The sequence below is a fragment of the Triticum urartu genome, chromosome 7A (assembly GCF_056163025.1).
Source record: "Triticum urartu cultivar PI428250 chromosome 7A, HENAU_Tu73, whole genome shotgun sequence".
NCBI classification, from domain to species: Eukaryota; Viridiplantae; Streptophyta; class Magnoliopsida; order Poales; family Poaceae; genus Triticum; species Triticum urartu.
Window position 1 is genome coordinate 55,726,694 of NC_141879.1, and position 17,605 is coordinate 55,744,298.

The following is a 17,605-nucleotide window of genomic DNA, read 5'->3' on the forward strand; positions in this document are numbered from 1 at the left end:
ACAGGTCCGTGCCCCCTACCCTAGGCACATAGCTTCATCATCGGGTTCGGCCTGTGATCGTCGGGCGGAAAAAAGATCCGAACCGGCGATTTTCGGCGTTCTGGGGGCGCGACTGGGCCGTTTTTTCAACGCCGGCGCCAAAAAAATGGCCTGGGGGTCTTGTTAGGGGCGCGGTTGGAGATGCCCTTGGTAGTCTTGGAAAGTAAATCCAGGTGTAAAACCGGCGAGACACGCTTTCACTCAAAAGAGCGAGATCTGCCCTCGAGAGGAAGCGACGCGGATTCCCTGCGGTGAAAATGTTCTTCTCGGCGCACGCACGCACGGCGTGAGCTCAGCTCAGTCCCATCTCATCTCGCCCCTTTCCACCGTTTGCAGTAAGTTTCGGCCTCGCTTTCCCGACCCAGCTCGCAAGCCACGCGCATCGGGTCTCTCAGCGATCTCCCCCACTCTCCCCCCCATCCCCCCCGCGTCGCAGCTCACCCCGCCGGCGGCCGCGCGACGGCCCCGCCCCCGACCCCCGACCAGACGGAGCGCGGCCAGGGCAGGCGAGATGGTCTTCGTCTGGCTCGCCGCCTTCTTCCTCGTCGTCGCGCTCATCGTGCTCGTCATCTTCCAGGTGAGAGAGACCCCCCGCCCCGCCCCGTCTCGTCTCCGCTCGCAGCTGCCTCGGGCTGTACGGAGCCCCTGGGCCCGACGCGATCTCCGCCCTGGCGTCTGTTAACCCCCTGGCGATTTTGGCGAGATTTTGGGAAGGGGAGGGCGGCGGATTTGTGCCTTCTCCGAGCCGAATTCTCCGGCGATCCGGGGTTTGGGGAGGCGCGGATTGCGGATTTGGAGCTTCTGGCTGGCGGAGGAGCGCCAGGGGATTGGGTGCCGCTGCGTCTTCTGCTGCTGGCGCTGGTTCGTGCGCGGTTTCTGCGTCCAGATCTCCACATGTTCGTCCTGCGTTAGCCTGTAGTAACCCAGAATTAACGCCCGGCAACCGTCGTTTTTAGTCTTGCAGCTCTGAAAATCAGTTTCAGTGCTTAAAATCGATTTCATTTGTTTTGTTGGTAGACGCATTAGGTGCTCTGTTAGGTACTTAGCACACAGTATGTTCAGTAAATGAATCTCTTTTTGTAAGGTCGTACTGAAGGTTTTGTTGTGGTGCTGTTTGTTCACCAAATGTGCAATCAATGCTCTTGTCCCAGTTTGGTAGGGCTATACGAGTTCCACCCTCTGTCCTGCTACTTGTTGGTCTATCATGATACCTCTAGAGATCAGAATCAGCTAGTGGATGGTTATAAACTTAGAATATCTTTGCAGCTTGCTTGATGTCAAACATCCCGTGTTTAAGTCTCGGGTAATGGTTTCTGATCTTTGCCCTTAATTGGGTGAAGTATCTTAGCTTTTGTACTACTTTGATTCATCCTCTGGAATGAATAAACAGAGTATTACCTTTGCCCAACTCTTCTTTCTTTTGTTACTGTATACTTTTCCCAACTCCATTTTCTGTCTTCCATTATCTAGCTTTTGCTACTGTATTGTTGGTTCTAGCTGCAACTTCCTCAGTGCTTAGATGCGCCATTCATGGGAGATGAACATTTCAGCAAACTAGTTTTGATTTTCTTGTAGGACAGAGGGAAAGTCATTGATATATACTACCTCTGTATCAAAATATAAGATGTTTTTGCAGTTCAAATTATATTGCAAAAACGTCTTATATTTTGATACGGAAGGAGTATTTCCATTGATTTTGATTGCCGAATTGCTTTGGCATTTAGTATTTCCTAATGTTCCTCATTAAACGTAGAATCTGACTGTTTTTGTTTCATGTGAAGTGGATCGTTCATCCTTGCTCATATTGCTTTAGGTGGAATCTGCATGGCTCGTTACTCATGTTTAATGTTAATCAACAACATCCATAAGTAAGATTAGCCAGAAAGTTATTCTTATTCCTGACGGTTTATGTTTCTTTTACAGTTGATGTGCTTGGCAGATCTGGAGTTCGATTATATCAACCCGTTTGATTCATCCTCTCGAATCAATAAAGTGGTTATGCCAGAATTTATAGTGCAAGCACTTCTAAGTGCATTATTCCTCTTATCTGGGCATTGGGCGATGTTCTTGCTTTCTGCCCCAATGGTGTACTATAACTATACATTGTAAGTGACTCTTGTCTTCTGTTTGCCTTACATTTTTTAAACGACTGATATGGTTACTCTAAGCTGTGGTCAGTATATTGTTTATTGAACATTAGCTGCTACATAACGTACCATGCATAGTTTAACAGATTAACTGAAAGTTCGAAATAGTAATATGCTTCATTTCTTATTGTACATGAGAATTGAGAACCAGAAGAAAGTGGGGAAATGGGTGCTGAAGACTGATACATCTATTTTTATGTTCTGTTAGACTGTTAGTTTTGATAGAAATATTTAGAGATAAGGACCCAAGTCTTCTCCTGCTCCAGTCTTTGTACTTTACACATAATGTTCTGAAGGTGTTTTCATGATCTAAGTTCTTGGAAATTATTTTATTTTCCTACGATATTTGGATGCACCTAAGTACTGTGCTACAATATTGTCATGTAAGTTGGTGTGAAAATCTCTGAAAGGTAGATTTATTTAATGGGCTTGCAAATATGGCGTCACTGGTTGGAATCACAAGCTGCTAGGCATATACAGCTGTAAATTATACCTAACCTAAAATTGGCCATACATGCTCTGCAGAGATGCTAAGAATAGGAGTTGCACCTTTAAAATTCTGCTTTTGTCTCCATATATTGACTTTGGGACTTCAGGACACTGACCTGCTGTCAATTCGCGCACTTACTGTTTGTGCTACCTGAATATCTTTTTTACCACAACACATGGTGTCACATATAACCTTACTATATCCATTTTTGAACTCATGATTAGCTCTACTTGGTTAGGAGGTTCTCACTGCAAGTTTTTGCATGTGCCATTCTTGGTCTTATATGTTGCGTATAAGTGTAACCTTTTGTCTTTGCAGGTACCAGCGGCGGCAGCATCTTGTAGATGTGACAGAGATATTTAACCATCTTTCACGGGAGAAGAAGCGCCGTCTTTTTAAGATAGCTGCTCTTATCGTCCTCCTATTCTTGTCCTTGTTCTGGTAAACATAACAGACATCATTTGCTATAATCACTGCAAGTGTGCAACCAGCAAAGAAGGAACATAATTGCCTCTTGTTTCTGTGCTTGTCTGCAGGATGATTTGGAGTGTACTGGAGGAGCACGAGTAGAATGAGAGAAACACTGTGATAGCTCAACCTGGTCCTGCAGCCATTAGTTAGGTATTACGACGGTGTCCTCGTGGCCTGCTGAACACCTACTCCGATGCCGTTATTATTCATATGAAAGCCTTTTGGATAACTTTAGGGTGTCTAGAGAAACGATGCAAGCAGAAGGGCGAAGACTACGTGTCCAGGGTGCTTCTTGTTGCTCGCGCCTAGTGCGAAATCTCCTGCTGTGCGTGTAACATAACATGTAAGTTAGGAGCCATTCCGTATTTATTTGATCGTGCATCCGTTCATATGGGGCAAAGGAATTGCTGCACCCAACTGTGCATGGTTTTGTTGGAACTGACATTTTCATGTCTTGTGTTGCCTTGCACCTTTATAATGCGGTTGATTATGTTGATGTCGTGGTCGATATGTATTGTTGATTGATGGGTATGCAAGCAGAGTAGGCACTGTCGGTTCATGTTTCAGTTGATTGATAAGTACCAAGCGGTATAGTTTTTCATTTATGGATGCAGTTTGTTTCAGTTTATTGATAAATAATTATCGAAACTCGTCAGAAGAGCATAAACTGTTTTATTTCAGATGAACAGAAACACACCACTAATCGGCCAACAGCAAAAGCGTACGAGTAATCACAACTATTAGCTCTCGGGTAGAGAACGCTTGGATCAAAATACAGCAGTAATAATAGTATAACTAGCAGCACCATAAGAACTCGTGGACCATCTCCCTTCAGACCTATGCAGCAAGCAGGCTCCTTTTCAGTAGGGCTCCACCGGCGCCCTGAAGTTTGCTCCGGCGTACACCGCCGCGTCGCCGAGCTCCTCCTCGATCCTCAGAAGCTGCAGCGAGCACAAGCAAGAAGCCTCAGAACACAGAACATGCAGCATGTGGAAAGATGACTATGGTGTCGCTCGCCACTGTATATACCTGGTTGTATTTGGCCAGACGCTCAGACCTGCAGGGAGCTCCAGTCTTGATCTGGCCCTGCAACAAGCAAGTGGAGAAAGATATGACCATCACCACTGAACCATGAATTCATGCACTAAAAAGTGAAAGGATTTCAAGCTCTGGTCCAGCCGAAGGCGGTGCTGTACCGTGGCCAGGCCGACCGAGAGGTCGGCGATGAAGGTGTCCTCTGTCTCACCACTGCAAATGACAGAAAGAATGTTCAGTGCAAACAGATCATATGGCAAATGCAAATTGAAAAGCATTCCAAATTTGCAGTGCTTATTACCTCCTGTGGCTCGCCATCACTCCCCACCCGGCGCGCTTGGACATGCTGACGGCCTCGATGCTCTCTGTCACCGAGCCTATCTGGTTCACCTGTTTACCATAAACAACTGGTATTATTAGCATTATTATTCCTTGGAAAAAAGAATCAGCAGATTCAGGCAGAGATTGATGGTGCTACCTTCAGGAGAAGGGCATTGCAGGTCTTCTCACTGATCGCCTTGGCAACCCTCTGCAGAATCCAAACAGGCATCGGTCAAGCTCGTAGAAATATTTTTCTCTGGTAAACCCAGTGATATACTGATAATATGTAGCTTACCGTGGGGTTAGTGACAAGAAGGTCGTCTCCGACAATCTGCACCTGCTGCCCAACCTCGCCGGTCATCTTGGCGTATGTGGTCCAGTCATCCTGATCGAACGGGTCTTCGATCGACACGATGGGGTACTCCGAGACGAAGGACTTGTACAGATCTTTCAGGCTGTCGCCTGAGATTTTGTGGGAACCATCGTTGTTCTGTTCAGTTCAGTCATATGATGTTAAGACAATATGCTAAGCCTGCTCTGATTTTTACTTGAACAAACTTATAGGTATCTACAGTTGCACAAAGGGCAGTTGAGCATTATGAGAACAGGGGAGCAAGTTGGAAATCTTACATCCTCCTTGAAATTAAGGTCGTAGGTCTGGTCCTTCTCACTGTAGAATTCAGAAGCAGCAACATCCATTCCAATGACAACCTGCCACACGTAGATAAATTTAATGTTATGCAACAATAAATAAATCAAATGGCTGAACCATGACCTAAGCAAAGAGATTTTTTTTACCTTTCCAGTGTAGCCAGCCTTAGCTATAGCTGCCTTCAGCAGTTCCAGGCCCTCCTTGTTTTCCTGAATAATTATTTGACATAAAAAAAAAGTTTGTCGGCACTTGGATTCATCGTATTCGACATAAGTTGAGACAACTTGTTATACTTGCAGCAGGGAAACGTATGGGCTTTACCTGAATGTTAGGCGCAAAGCCACCTTCATCCCCAACGTTTGTGGCATCCTGACCATACTTCTTCTTGATTATGCTCTGCATACAAAATGTGTCAGCATTCATTCCAACTGCATATTTTCTGAAGTTCAGAGACATCATCAAAAGGGTTAGATGCTGTGTTCACCTTGAGGTGGTGGTACACCTCAACTCCCATCTTCATGGCCTCCTTGAACGAGGAGGCACCAGTTGGGAGGATCATGAACTCCTGTATATACAACATACAACAATTATATGAGAATCATCGTATTTATCTGAAACATGTTGTGAAAACTTCATTCATTCATGACCTGCAACTGCAAGCAGTATCCTTACCTGCATGGCAAGCTTGTTTCCTGCGTGAGAGCCTCCGTTGATCACATTGAAAGCAGGCACGGGCAGCACGAGGGTCTTGTTCCCGGCAAGATTTGCAATGTGCTGCAAGCAAACGATACTAACTTCAGTACAAAATCCTGTAGCAATTCAACCGATGACCTGTGTAGGTAGTTGAGCTTTTGCAGACCTGGTAAAGAGGGATCTTCTTGACCATGGCACCGGCCTTGCACACGGCGAGCGACACCGCGAGGATCGCGTTTGCCCCGAGCTTTTCGTCGCGTCCAAAGAAAGGAAATTGTCAGTATGAACAGTGGAAATAGCCAAGGTGGGGGGAAGTAAACCGATGATGATATGTACCTTTTGTTTGCACCAGCCCCACTCGTTGGAGGTCCCGTCGAGCTGCTGGACCATGAAGTTGTCGATGTCAGTCTGCTCGGTCGGATCCTTCCCGATCAGCGCCGGCCCGATGATGGCGTTTACATTGTTCACCGCCTGAAATTCAGAGATGTCACGGTCCAATCAGCGTCGCTTCAGTATGCGATAATTGGCTGGAATAGCTACTAGATTGGAAGGATTGGTAGCTGGTGAAGTACCGACCTTGAGAACACCTTTGCCGAGGTAATCAGAGCCTCCATCCCTCAGCTCCAGGGCCTCGTAGATCCCTGATTGATAAAAGCCAACGTTGAGGAAAGTGAACAATGTCACAACACCCTGGAGAAGGTTGAACAGAGCGTACCGGTGGAGGCGCCGCTGGGCACGGCGCCCCTGGCGAAGCTCCCGTCGCTGAGCCCAATGTCCACCTGAACGAAACCCAGATCAAATTCAGAGAGACAGGGGAAGGAACGTGTTCAGAACAGAGCAAATAGCGGCAGTGCTCCCTCATCGATCCAGCGGTCGATGCGGTCATCGGGCTGGGGTACCTCGACGGTGGGGTTGCCGCGGCTGTCGAAGATCTGCCGCGCCTTCACCGACTGGATCGTCGTCGTCGCCGCCGCCATGGATGCTATCTCAAAACCTTGAATTGGCGTACGTGTTTGCTCGTTGGTTCCTGGCTGTATGTATGCAGTTGCAGCTTGAGGCAGGCGGTCTGGCCTGGCTACTTGTAGGCGCGGGCGGAGGGGCGGCGTGGGGCCCGCTTGCCAGCCGTGGTCCGTACACGTGCCTTGCCGGGGTTTGCTTTGCTTGGAGGAGGGGGCAATGTACAATGGACTTGGGAATTAAGTTAGGCATGTCTGCTTGATTCCCAAGCCCGCGGTTATTTTTTCTTTCCCGGCAGGTTTGGCATGCACGCCGGGATTCTTTTCTTTCGTGCTCAACAAGTCTATGATGATGATTCTGCTACCACTTTAGTTTGACAGGTAATTCTGCTGCTACTTTGCAAGAGTGCCTGACGGAAAAGTAGCAGCCCCGAAAATGGCGAGGTCACTTTTGTAAGACGTTTTAGACATTTACGTCTTACAAAAGTGGATGCATGGAAGGAGTAATAAAAACAGCGTGAAAGTTAATCTGCTCAGGTGAACCCATTTTGACTTCAATTTGTTTTCCCGACGCGGCGCAGAAGGATGGAAGAAAATGTCGTCTTCAGATGCGTGGACATTTCAGCGAGGTGGGGCCACTGTGGTTAGGTTAGGCAGATCACTCCTCTTGGAAGCTAATCGAAGCGAGGCCAATGGAAACTTCGACTCGTCTGCCGCGGTTAGCCAATGAGGAGTGCAACTCTGTCGACGAAGTACGTACGAGTAGTAATAATCAACCGCTCCTCTCATCGCAGGGCCGGAATATCGACCCTTGGTCCGGACAGACATGCATCGGCTGACTACGACTTCCTCTATTTTCTACTGCCGTCGAAAATTTGTTTCCCGTTCATCTCTCCTGGCTAAAGGAGCTATATACAGAACGAACGAAAATTCAATCAACGAGCATGCACGAATATAATAGATGCCGACTTCAGTCCGTTTGTCAAACCTGCTGGCCAGCTACTGTTGGCTAGCCAACAGTTTTGGAATTCTAGTAATTATAATCTGCATGTTTAGCTCGTGTCAACTTCCTTCCTCTGATTTCCGCAAAAAAAAAAAGAACTTCCATTCTCTGGACAGGTTTTGCAGCTATACTTAATTATAACTCCCACTTAAACCCTAGCAAATACGAGGGGCTAGCTGAGGGCGACAGCGAATATGACTATTGCCTGCCTATGAAATTATACAACACCACTGGTTTCAACGATGCAATAGGGATCGGAGGTCTCTGCCTTAATTTAGAAAATACTGGCTGGCTTCAATTTGTAAGTGCTTGCAAACAAAACAAAGCTATATTATTGGCTGGCTAGCATATATAATTATAGCAATCTGCATGTGTTCATATATATATAGGTTCGTTGTTCTGTCCATCGCAGCGCTGCATTTCGTTTTCTATTACCAAATATACTTCTTGCAGCATGCTCTGTTACGCGAAGCTGTCATCATCCTCAGGCTGACTCCTCAGGTCCAAGCTTAACTATCATTATTTCTCAGCAATAATGGATTCGACTTCCTTGCAAATATATAAGAGGGCGGTATCGAGTTCGACTACGCCTGTCTTTGCAATTATTGTGCAGACACTACACTATTAGTTCAACGATGCAAGAAGCTGTCTGTGCTTTTGTACTGATTTATTCATAGAGATATTAGGTTACGTTCCACTATGATGACGTGTCACTTCACCTTCATGGTCATGCGCATTTTTTATCCTTTTGCTTGGTGGATTATACTCTGATTTACGCTGACGTTCAGAACAATCCATCACTTTTTTTTAATGAAGGTGTTGGTGCAACTGCGGCAGTGCTTCGAGATGCAAGAGGTAACTTTTTAGCTGTGCAATGCAAATATATCTCCTATGCACCGTACATGGTAAATGTTGAAGCTCCGGCAATGCGCGATGGACTGGCCTTAGCAAGTTCTCTAGGTATCCCTCGTGTGGAAGCAGAATCAAATTCCTTGATAGTCATTGATTCTTGTACAAGACAGACAAGATGGTGGGATGCAAGTGCAACAATCTTCGCAGAATGTGTGGACATTGGATCTCTTATTGGGAAGGTCGTATTTAAACATTGCTATCGTTCTTGCAATGAAGCGGCACATGTGCTAGCTGATTACACTTATTGTAATAAAATTACCTATAGTTGGACGGATGAGCCTCCCGGCTGTCTTATTTTCAAACTGATGGGTGATGTATTTCCTATTCAAATTTAAGTAAAGCTAGCCATGATGGCTTTCCCTAAAAAAAAGAATAATCTTTAACCTGCTTCTCCTCCGGCATGAGGATGGTTAGGTGATGACGGCGATGATAAGAACAGAAATGGGCTGGACATTCAAAACGAGAAAAAAAGAAGAATGGGCTGGAGCTATTTGGCGGTGGAAGGATTTGTACAAGAGCAAACTGCCCATATTCTCCGACATGGGCCTCTTCTGGGTTATTTTGGCCCATGGTCGCGCTGTTTTCCTTCTCTTTTCGGTTTCTTTTCTGTTTTTGTTTCTGTCTTATTTCTTTCCGTTTCTTTTCTTTCACGTTTTTCCATTTTACTTCTTTTTTCTTTTTTCGTGTATTATACAAGTTCATTGTGTGTTTATATACAAAAATCTTCATTGTATATTTAAGGAAATGTTCGCCCTATATTAAGAAACAGGTTCATTTGTGTGTGTTTTTTTAAATTCAGCATATATAAAAAATTGTTCAATGTGTATTTAAATATTGTTCAGCTTGTATCACAAAAATTTTCATCGTGTATCTTAAAATTGTTCAGCGTATATCACAAAAAAGATTAGTTTGTATTTAAAAATGGTCGGGGTATATTAAGTTTTTTTTAATATATATTAAAATTGTTCATGTTTTGAAATTTTGTTCGCCATTCCAAACATTTTTCCTTTTTTAAAAAAGTGTTCACTAAGTTTTCAAAAAATGGTTGAAAATTTCGGATTTTTTATCTACCACTGCATTTAATTCATAGATGTTTGCTCTACCTAAAAATCGCTTAAACTCGGGAGCTCAAGTGGTAAGGAACATCAAGTCTTCTGCGAGTTTGATTGCCGGGAGCACATTCTTTGGGGTTTTTTCTGGTCGCTTTTATGGCGCTTGATGCTCACAGGCATCGTACATGTGGTCTCAATTTGACTAACTGGATTTGGACGATGCCGCAACTCCGACGCCGAGTCCCTCTGGAACTGTATCGTGCACCATGTTTCGTGGCGAGGTTACCGTCTCAACCTCTCTTTTTTAGCCTCAACTGAGTATACAGGATGTAGCATCTATTCGGATGCGCGCGCGCGCACACACACCACAACTCACGCCTCGACTATGCACCTAAACTAGACCTACAACCTATATCTCTAATACGTCTAGTGAGACCAGGAACAAGGGGCATGTTGTCCTCACCTGTGGCTCGTAGACGTCGTGAGGCACTTGCGAAATTTATTACACTATTTATCATGAACAATGAACAATGACGCTACAGTGTAGCACAATGAGACACCCGAAAATTCGTCACCGCCGGGGATCAAACTCGGGCGGGTGGGGTGGCCACTGCCAACCCTCACCACCGGGCTAGAGCACCTGTCTCACGGGCAGTGGAGTAAGAAAGATGCCTTGGTATTCCAGAGTGATGGCCCTAGGCAGACTGGACGGGAAACGAAAAGAGCTACCCCTATTGGAGGAGGAGGGTCCAGCCAGTTCCCGTCCTGAGGCGGTTTTCCCCTAGGGTTCGCTAGGTTCAACTATCTCCTCTACTGATCACGCTAGAGTCTACGTCAACTCATGCCGGCTGCATGATCCCTCCGGGCGCACGGGAGATCTACCCAGATTCGATGCATGGTATCTCTTGGATGGCTGAACCATGGCTGTTGGTACCGATGGCGAAGGATGGGACGAGCGAGGCGGCAGGTGGGGAGGCGACGGAAGTAGGGGCAGAGCAGGTTGATCCTGCGGTGCTGGATGACAAGGAGGACGTGATTGAGGAGACAAACGGAGAGGCAGCGGCCTACGAGACAAATCCTGCTCGCCTGGACCGACCTAAGGCGGATGAATATGAGTTTGGATACTATGTTGGGCCCGAGACGGTACTTGCAGACCGGTTTGCAAGGATGACGCTGCATGGGGGGAAGAGGAAGAGTTGGATTTTTCAAAGGAGTTTGGATACTATGAGCCATTGGTGGGCCAGGAGGAGAGTCAAACATGACAATCGATTCCAAAGTCCAGTGACAACTTGGTTCTTCATCAACATATATCTTGAAGACCTTGGGATCGCTAGTGCTCGACAACCTAATGCTCTCAATGCCCGACCAGCTCAACGTGCTTGCAAATGGTTTCCTCCAGCAGGAACAATGGCGAAATTTCATGTGGATGGTGGTCTTTCTCGCCATGGGGATCGTGGTGCAGCAGCAGTAATATGTAGAGACAGCCCCGGTTGTTTCTTGGGAGCCTCGGCTGTTGTGTTTGATGGCCTCATTGTTGCAGCATCTCTGGAGGCGCATGCTTGTAATGAAGCACTGGCTCTAGCTAAGGATCTGAATATCCACCGGTTAGTAATAGTGTCGGACTGCCTTGAGGTCGTGACGAACATCAACAGAGGAGCAGCGTCAGCTTATGCAAACTGTACTAGCTGAAATCAAGCACAGGCGAAGTGAATTCTTAGATGTCTCTTTCTTGTTTGAGCATAGAGAATGTAACTATGAAGCTCATTCTTTAGTTAAGGCCGCAGTTTCGCTCCCAGTTGGTCGCCATCTGTGACTAGGGTTATTACCAGACGTTATTTGTATTCTGAACATTGTTGAGTTTGAATGAAGACCCTACTAGTTCACTTAAAAAAAAAAATCGGAGCAGGTAATTACGGCCTAAATGCCACTGGCATCTCCACGCCTCGCACGACTCGTCGTTCTGTCGGCGCTCGTTCCACATCCAGCGCTAGGGTTGCGGGAGGCAACCGCGCCGCCGCCGCCGGAACCGCCTCGACGGCCCCGTCGTCGCCTTCCTGCCGCGGCCTCTCTTCCTCCTTTTCCTCTGTGCCGCCCGCGCCCTTCTGGCCCCTCTGCCGAAGCCGCCCACCTGGGCCCTCTGCCGACGCCAACCCCCCGTCCATCACCGGTGGACTGCTTCGAGCAGTTCACAAGCGAGCATTACCTCCTCTCTTTTCGTCTCTCCTCTGTGTGATGCATGTTGTTTGATGCGTGTAAGAAATTTGTGCTGCTTACTGTGAATGGATGGATGGATGTATGCTGCTTCTTACTATGGAAGTATGGATGGATGAATTCTTGCTGCTTACTGTGAATGGATGGATGTTATTAGTATGTTGCCACTTTCATCTCTGTGTTCGAACCAACCATGATTCTGCTGTTTGCTATTAGCTTGTTTGCTGGATGGATGGATGCATGGTATTAGTATATGAACAACTTTTTTTGTACTGTCGATGGTGTTGTGTATGTTAGAATTTTTTTATCATTTTTTGTACTGGTGATGCTGCTGCTTGCAGTGGCGGAGCTAGGATTCGAGTATAGAGGGGGCCGAGTACGTATATTGATCGAATCTTGTTGATAATTACTAGTTGCTTCTACTAAAATTGTTGATCGTTGGGAGGGGGGGGGGGCGAGTACGTATATTGATCGAATCTTGTTGATAATTACTAGTTGCTTCTACTAAAATTGTTGATCAGGACGGATCAGGACGGCCAGCACTGTAAGGTCAATCTAGGGTTTGATAACCTGCCAAGAGCCGCCGACAACCTAGCCAACTCCGTGAGAAGTATGCTGCAGACGGTTGCCGCCGGAGGGAGGCCCGAAAGAGCATCTTCTTGGACCATCTTGTGTGATCTGCAGGTATTGCGACATCTGTATCCGTCCTTTTGATTATGAACCTGGTAGCTAGACAAAATAGTTTTTCAACGCATCGATGTAGCTCGATGGAAGCATGACTGTTTATTGATTACTACTGCCTTCGTCCTGAATTAATTGTCTCAGATTTGTCTAGATACGGATGTATCTAGACGACAAATCGAAGACAACTAATTACGGACAGGGAGTATTATATTTTTATTTCTTAATTATCTACAATTCTCGATCCTCTACTGAAACAGGCTTGCATCTCTGAGCCCCTTAGTGTTATTCATTACGCTGTTCGACGACTTTTCTGTAATAGAGGAATGGGAAGAGGACGGGAAAGTGCAAGGGGGGCGGAAAGAGAAACTGTCAATACTGCTGAGGAGCGAACCGAACAAAAAGAATCTGTTGACGCCGATTACTATGATTATTACATCAACCTACAGGCTGAGTATTACCTCCAAGACACCGACGATAATGAACGCAGAAACTATGAAGACTCCGACGACGAAGAAGTTGATTCAGATTGGCCTCCGCCGAGTCTCGCAATTTACTATGGTGGAGATAGCCCTAATGTGGGCGCGGCTTACTATTTTTCCCGGGACCTGGTGGAGCTGTTGTCTGTGCGTCCTCGCTTTCCCTTTACGGGCACCTTCGCTGCCTTCAACGATCATTCTGCCTACTACTACTCCTCTCCGAAAGGTCAACAACATGATGTGGATTCTCAGGTATTGTCTATGCATTCATGTACTAATATTTTTTATTACTCCTTCGGTCCTAAATTAACTGATTCGGATTTGTCTAGATATGGATGTATCTAGGCACGTTTTATTGTCTAGGTACATCTGTATCTAGACAAATCTGAGTCGGTTAATTAGGGACTGAGGGAGTACTTGTTTTATGTATCTCCTTTCAATCGTGTTTTATCCGGTTGACAATATATACACAGGGAAATTTGTTACTCCGTGCACAAGGCAAGGCCATTGAGGATGCCTTTCAAATTAAAATTAAAATCCCAGATGGAGATAATGGAATTGATGATGGGTACCTGGTCTTCAGAGTAAACCCGTACGCGTGCAACAAAGTTATAACCCGCACCATCCTGACAGCTTGTGGCCGCAAAATAGATGTGACTTTTGTGCCGCTCTACTGTGCTATACAAGCAAGGGTGTTCGTCAACTTTGATTTCATAGCTGGTGCTGGCTCTAGCACGGGTGGCACCATCTATTATGTCTACGGCGAAATCACTGCACACCATCAATTCTACGACGACAAGAATGCCATGCTCTTTTATTGTGAAGAAGGGAACAAAGCAGAGGTTGTTGGCGGCAAGCTTCCACTGTTACGGTCTTGGGCAGCTGTTCCGATATACTTAGATCCGCTCTTGATAATCAAGTTGAGCCTCCGCGTCTCAACTAATCCTGAGCATGATCCTGATGGTCATACCTTCTCCTTCCAAGGTGATCTTACCTTCGACCGCGACCAGTATGAAAAATCCATTTGCAACTTCGACCATGGTGTAGTTAAAGTGTGTATCTCATACGAGTAATTGCCCTCTGGAGGGAAATGTTGTGTTGTAAGTTAACGTTGTGGGTGGATATTGGATCTGTTGGACTTATGCTATATAACTGTTTATGCTATGACTCACTTATGCTGTTTTCTTATTAAAAAAGTGGGATCTTTTATGTACTGGGGACATGCCAATTTTCTACTACTATTACAATGGTGAGAACATTTGTTTCTTGCAAACCGTAGGTTCAAAAAGAAAAGTGCTATACTGTAGTTGACCACCATCAACTAAAAACAAAATATTGATCTAAACACGTCCGAAATAATTCAAGCCAAGCCCCTCTAGTTTTGATGCAGGCCTCCCATCAGCATGTTATCCTTTGGGTCAACAGCTAAAACTACACCCAAATATTGAATTCGCGTCACCAAATATCGAATTCGTGTCACCAAGACTGACACCAACCAAATGAGCATATGCTTGACAAGGGAATCAATCAACGGAGATAAATATTTCACAGTTCATGGTTCAAATTGTCACTTCAAGTTATTTCAGATCTAGTAGGACAAAAATGTGTAAACTAGGAGGAACCAACTAGAGAGCAGCGACTCATCTGCACCCGCGGTGAAGATTTTTTTAAACAAACACTAGAAAAATTCAAACAAATTCAATTTGTTTTGCATGGTACATAACTTGATGCGTGAGGTGTGCTTCAAATTTCAGACCATTTGGACATCTGATTAGCTCTCGGCATAAAAGACAAATTTGGGATCTGTAATTTTTTACTGTTCATGTATTGTTATGACCCAATTTGTTTTTTTTGCTGAGAGCTACTCATATGTCCATATAATCTTAAATTTGAAGTGTACCTCATGTACCAAATTATCTACCATGCAAAAAATAATTTGATTTTTTAAATTTGTTTTGTATTTTTTGTGAATCATTTCTTGATTGGGCAGATGAGCCTGGGCTCAAAAATGGATATTCAGGGCCATCTGTACTTAATTTAAAGGAAAAATCCCAAACAGTTACACGATAAGCATCCACCAAGAGAAGATTCATGGAGCAATTCCCACATGTAGTAGGAGGCAAGACGTTCAATTCATTGTTAGCACGTCCTACAGGCAACGAGAGCTTTTCTTTTCCTTCTAGAAGGCGACTAGCTAGGGAAAACCTTCCTCCCATCGATCTTCACCGGCAAGCCCGTGGATTCGCCTTCTATTCGCCCGTCGCTCTAGCGGCCGGTGGCGGGGAGGGGAATTCTGGTGCATCGGATCTAACTAGTAGATATATAGGGTTTTAATTCTCCCAGGGGCGGCGTTTCTTCTTTGAGTCAGTCTTCCAGGCTCTAATCCTCATAAAATTCGCCCATTGGGACAGATTAGACAGAGCTTCAACGTTGATTCCTGCCAGCTCCTCGGGGCGGCAAGGTTAGGGCTCATCGTACGTATGTACGCAATGGCGATATTTGGTGTGAGGTTCTTCAAATCGATTCAAGGATTCAACAATGACAACTGCAGCTCCAGGGCGCTGGTCCTTAGGGGCCATGCACGAAGACTCCCCGACTGTCATTTTTTTTGCGATGGAAATAGGGTGTTTTATTCCAAACTCACAGAATTACAATCCTTAGCAACAAGTTCAGAAATAAAAGGAAGGGATTGGTTAAGCCAGCACGCAGTGCTATCCCCAGATCTACCATAATTTGCTAAGCAATGTGCAACTTTGTTTTGATCACGAGAAACTTTAACACGAACAAACACCCTATTCTCCACTAAACCTTTGATTTTTGCCAAAAGATGACCATATGCTGATCTATCCAGTGAATCATTAGATAGTGCTGACAAAGCTGCCAAACAATCAGATTGTAGCTGAACTGGTCGATTCGACCGTTGAATTGCGAGACTCACTCCTTCCATAATCGCATGTAACTCCGCTTCCAGCGCCTCATTACAGTGATAAATGCGTCGGTAAGCCGCAAAAATAACACCACCCTTGTCATCACGTAAAACCATACCTGATCCTGCAGCTCCGTCTTTCGCACAATAAGAACCATCAACAGAGAGAGCTACCCAGCCCGGCGGAGGAGCCGGCCAAGGAAGGCATGACGATGATGACCGAGTTTTTTCAATCACTGGTTCCATCAAGATTGGAGCTTTACCTTTGATCACCTCTTCCACACCCATACTACCTAATTGTAGCAAAGAGCTAAGATAGCTGCATAGATAATCACAAGACACCTCCATCGGTGGAATAGATTTGGCATGCATGACTTCATTACGTAAATGCCAAACCCTCCAGAGCACCATAATGATCATATCCCGGACATTGCTCTGCTGACCAGCAAGCAAGTGAAGAAACCATTCATCACCCGTACATGCAATATCATACCTGTTTGGCAATGGCCAACGGTCCTTCATTGCGTCCCATAAGCTTGCCGCATTGGGGAAGACTAGTAAAGCATGAAATGACGATTCATCTTCTCGCCCACACATTCCGCATGTTGCCCTTATACCAATATGACGTCGATTCCTCTCTAAGTTAGTTGCTAGTGTACCAGTAATTACCCTCCATGCAAAAACTTTCATCTTAGGAGGAACCAAGGCACGCCATACAATATTCCACATACCACGTTCACCACCAGGACATGTGCTGCTTGCTCCTTGCGAGAAACGGTCCATGTGCTCACCCATAGCTAAATGATAGGCGCTCCTAACTGTGAAAGATTCCGACTTCTCAAAAGGCCAAGCAATAAAATCTTCCCGCTGTCTTGGCGACATACGAATTTTCAAAATAGCTTCAACATCAACATGACAGAAAAATTGTTCCAATAAATTTACCTTCCATTCACCATTAGCATCCAGAAAATCAGCAACTTTATTTAGACGACAAATTCTTTTAGGGGAAATAGGCGTAAAAGGCATACCCCTAGGAATCCATGGATCTCGCCAAGTTCGAATAAGATTACCATTGCCGACTCGCCAGATCATACCTTTTTTCACCAAGTTCAATCCATGTTCGATACCCTTCCAAACTGCTGACGAGTTACTCGGAAAAACTATCCAGTAGATTCCCATTTGGATAATATTTAGCCCATAGTAGTCTTGCACAAAGCGATTCAGGTGCAACAAGGAGTCGCCAGGCTTGTTTAGCAAGCAAATCTTGATTAAACGCCCTCATATCCCTGAACCACATCCCTCCTTTGGATTTAGGTAGAACCAATTTATCCCAAGCCATCTTTTTTCTTACCATTTTGCACGCCCCACCAATAATGTCTCATCAACTTGGACAAATCATCACATACCGAGAAAGGAAGTTTGAAAACACTCATTACATAGGTGGGGATGGCCTGGGCTACAGGTTTGATCAAAACTTCTTTACTCGCCGAAGATGAGTATCTTTCACTCCAATCCACAAGTCTCTTGCTCATACGTG

At 45.4% G+C, this 17,605-nt stretch overlaps 3 protein-coding genes across 3 annotated transcripts; 2 read left to right on the forward strand and 1 right to left on the reverse strand.

Moving 5' to 3' along the window:
- The first annotated feature begins 345 nt into the window (after positions 1 to 345).
- Positions 346 to 3,643, forward strand: LOC125520340 (Cornichon family protein). The gene is made up of 4 exons (XM_048685234.2): positions 346 to 616; positions 1,963 to 2,144; positions 2,995 to 3,117; positions 3,213 to 3,643. The coding sequence occupies exons 1-4, from the start codon at positions 551 to 553 to the stop codon at positions 3,244 to 3,246; spliced, it is 405 nt and encodes a 134-aa protein (XP_048541191.1). The 5' UTR covers positions 346 to 550; the 3' UTR covers positions 3,247 to 3,643.
- Positions 3,644 to 3,804: 161 nt separating this feature from the next.
- LOC125520339 (enolase 1) lies at positions 3,805 to 6,915 on the reverse strand. The gene is made up of 16 exons (XM_048685233.2): positions 6,748 to 6,915; positions 6,564 to 6,627; positions 6,425 to 6,489; positions 6,185 to 6,319; positions 6,015 to 6,095; positions 5,828 to 5,929; positions 5,640 to 5,720; positions 5,477 to 5,551; positions 5,302 to 5,364; positions 5,134 to 5,214; positions 4,799 to 4,993; positions 4,661 to 4,711; positions 4,484 to 4,572; positions 4,344 to 4,395; positions 4,177 to 4,233; positions 3,805 to 4,088 (listed from the first exon to the last, which is right to left on the reverse strand). The coding sequence occupies exons 1-16, from the start codon at positions 6,823 to 6,825 to the stop codon at positions 4,008 to 4,010; spliced, it is 1,350 nt and encodes a 449-aa protein (XP_048541190.2). The 5' UTR covers positions 6,826 to 6,915; the 3' UTR covers positions 3,805 to 4,007.
- Positions 6,916 to 12,989: 6,074 nt separating this feature from the next.
- Positions 12,990 to 14,215, forward strand: LOC147957684 (uncharacterized). Its single transcript, XM_087531818.1, has 2 exons — positions 12,990 to 13,394; positions 13,616 to 14,215. Exons 1-2 carry the CDS (start codon positions 12,990 to 12,992, stop codon positions 14,213 to 14,215), a joined length of 1,005 nt encoding a protein of 334 aa, XP_087387944.1.
- The last annotated feature ends 3,390 nt before the right edge of the window (positions 14,216 to 17,605 follow it).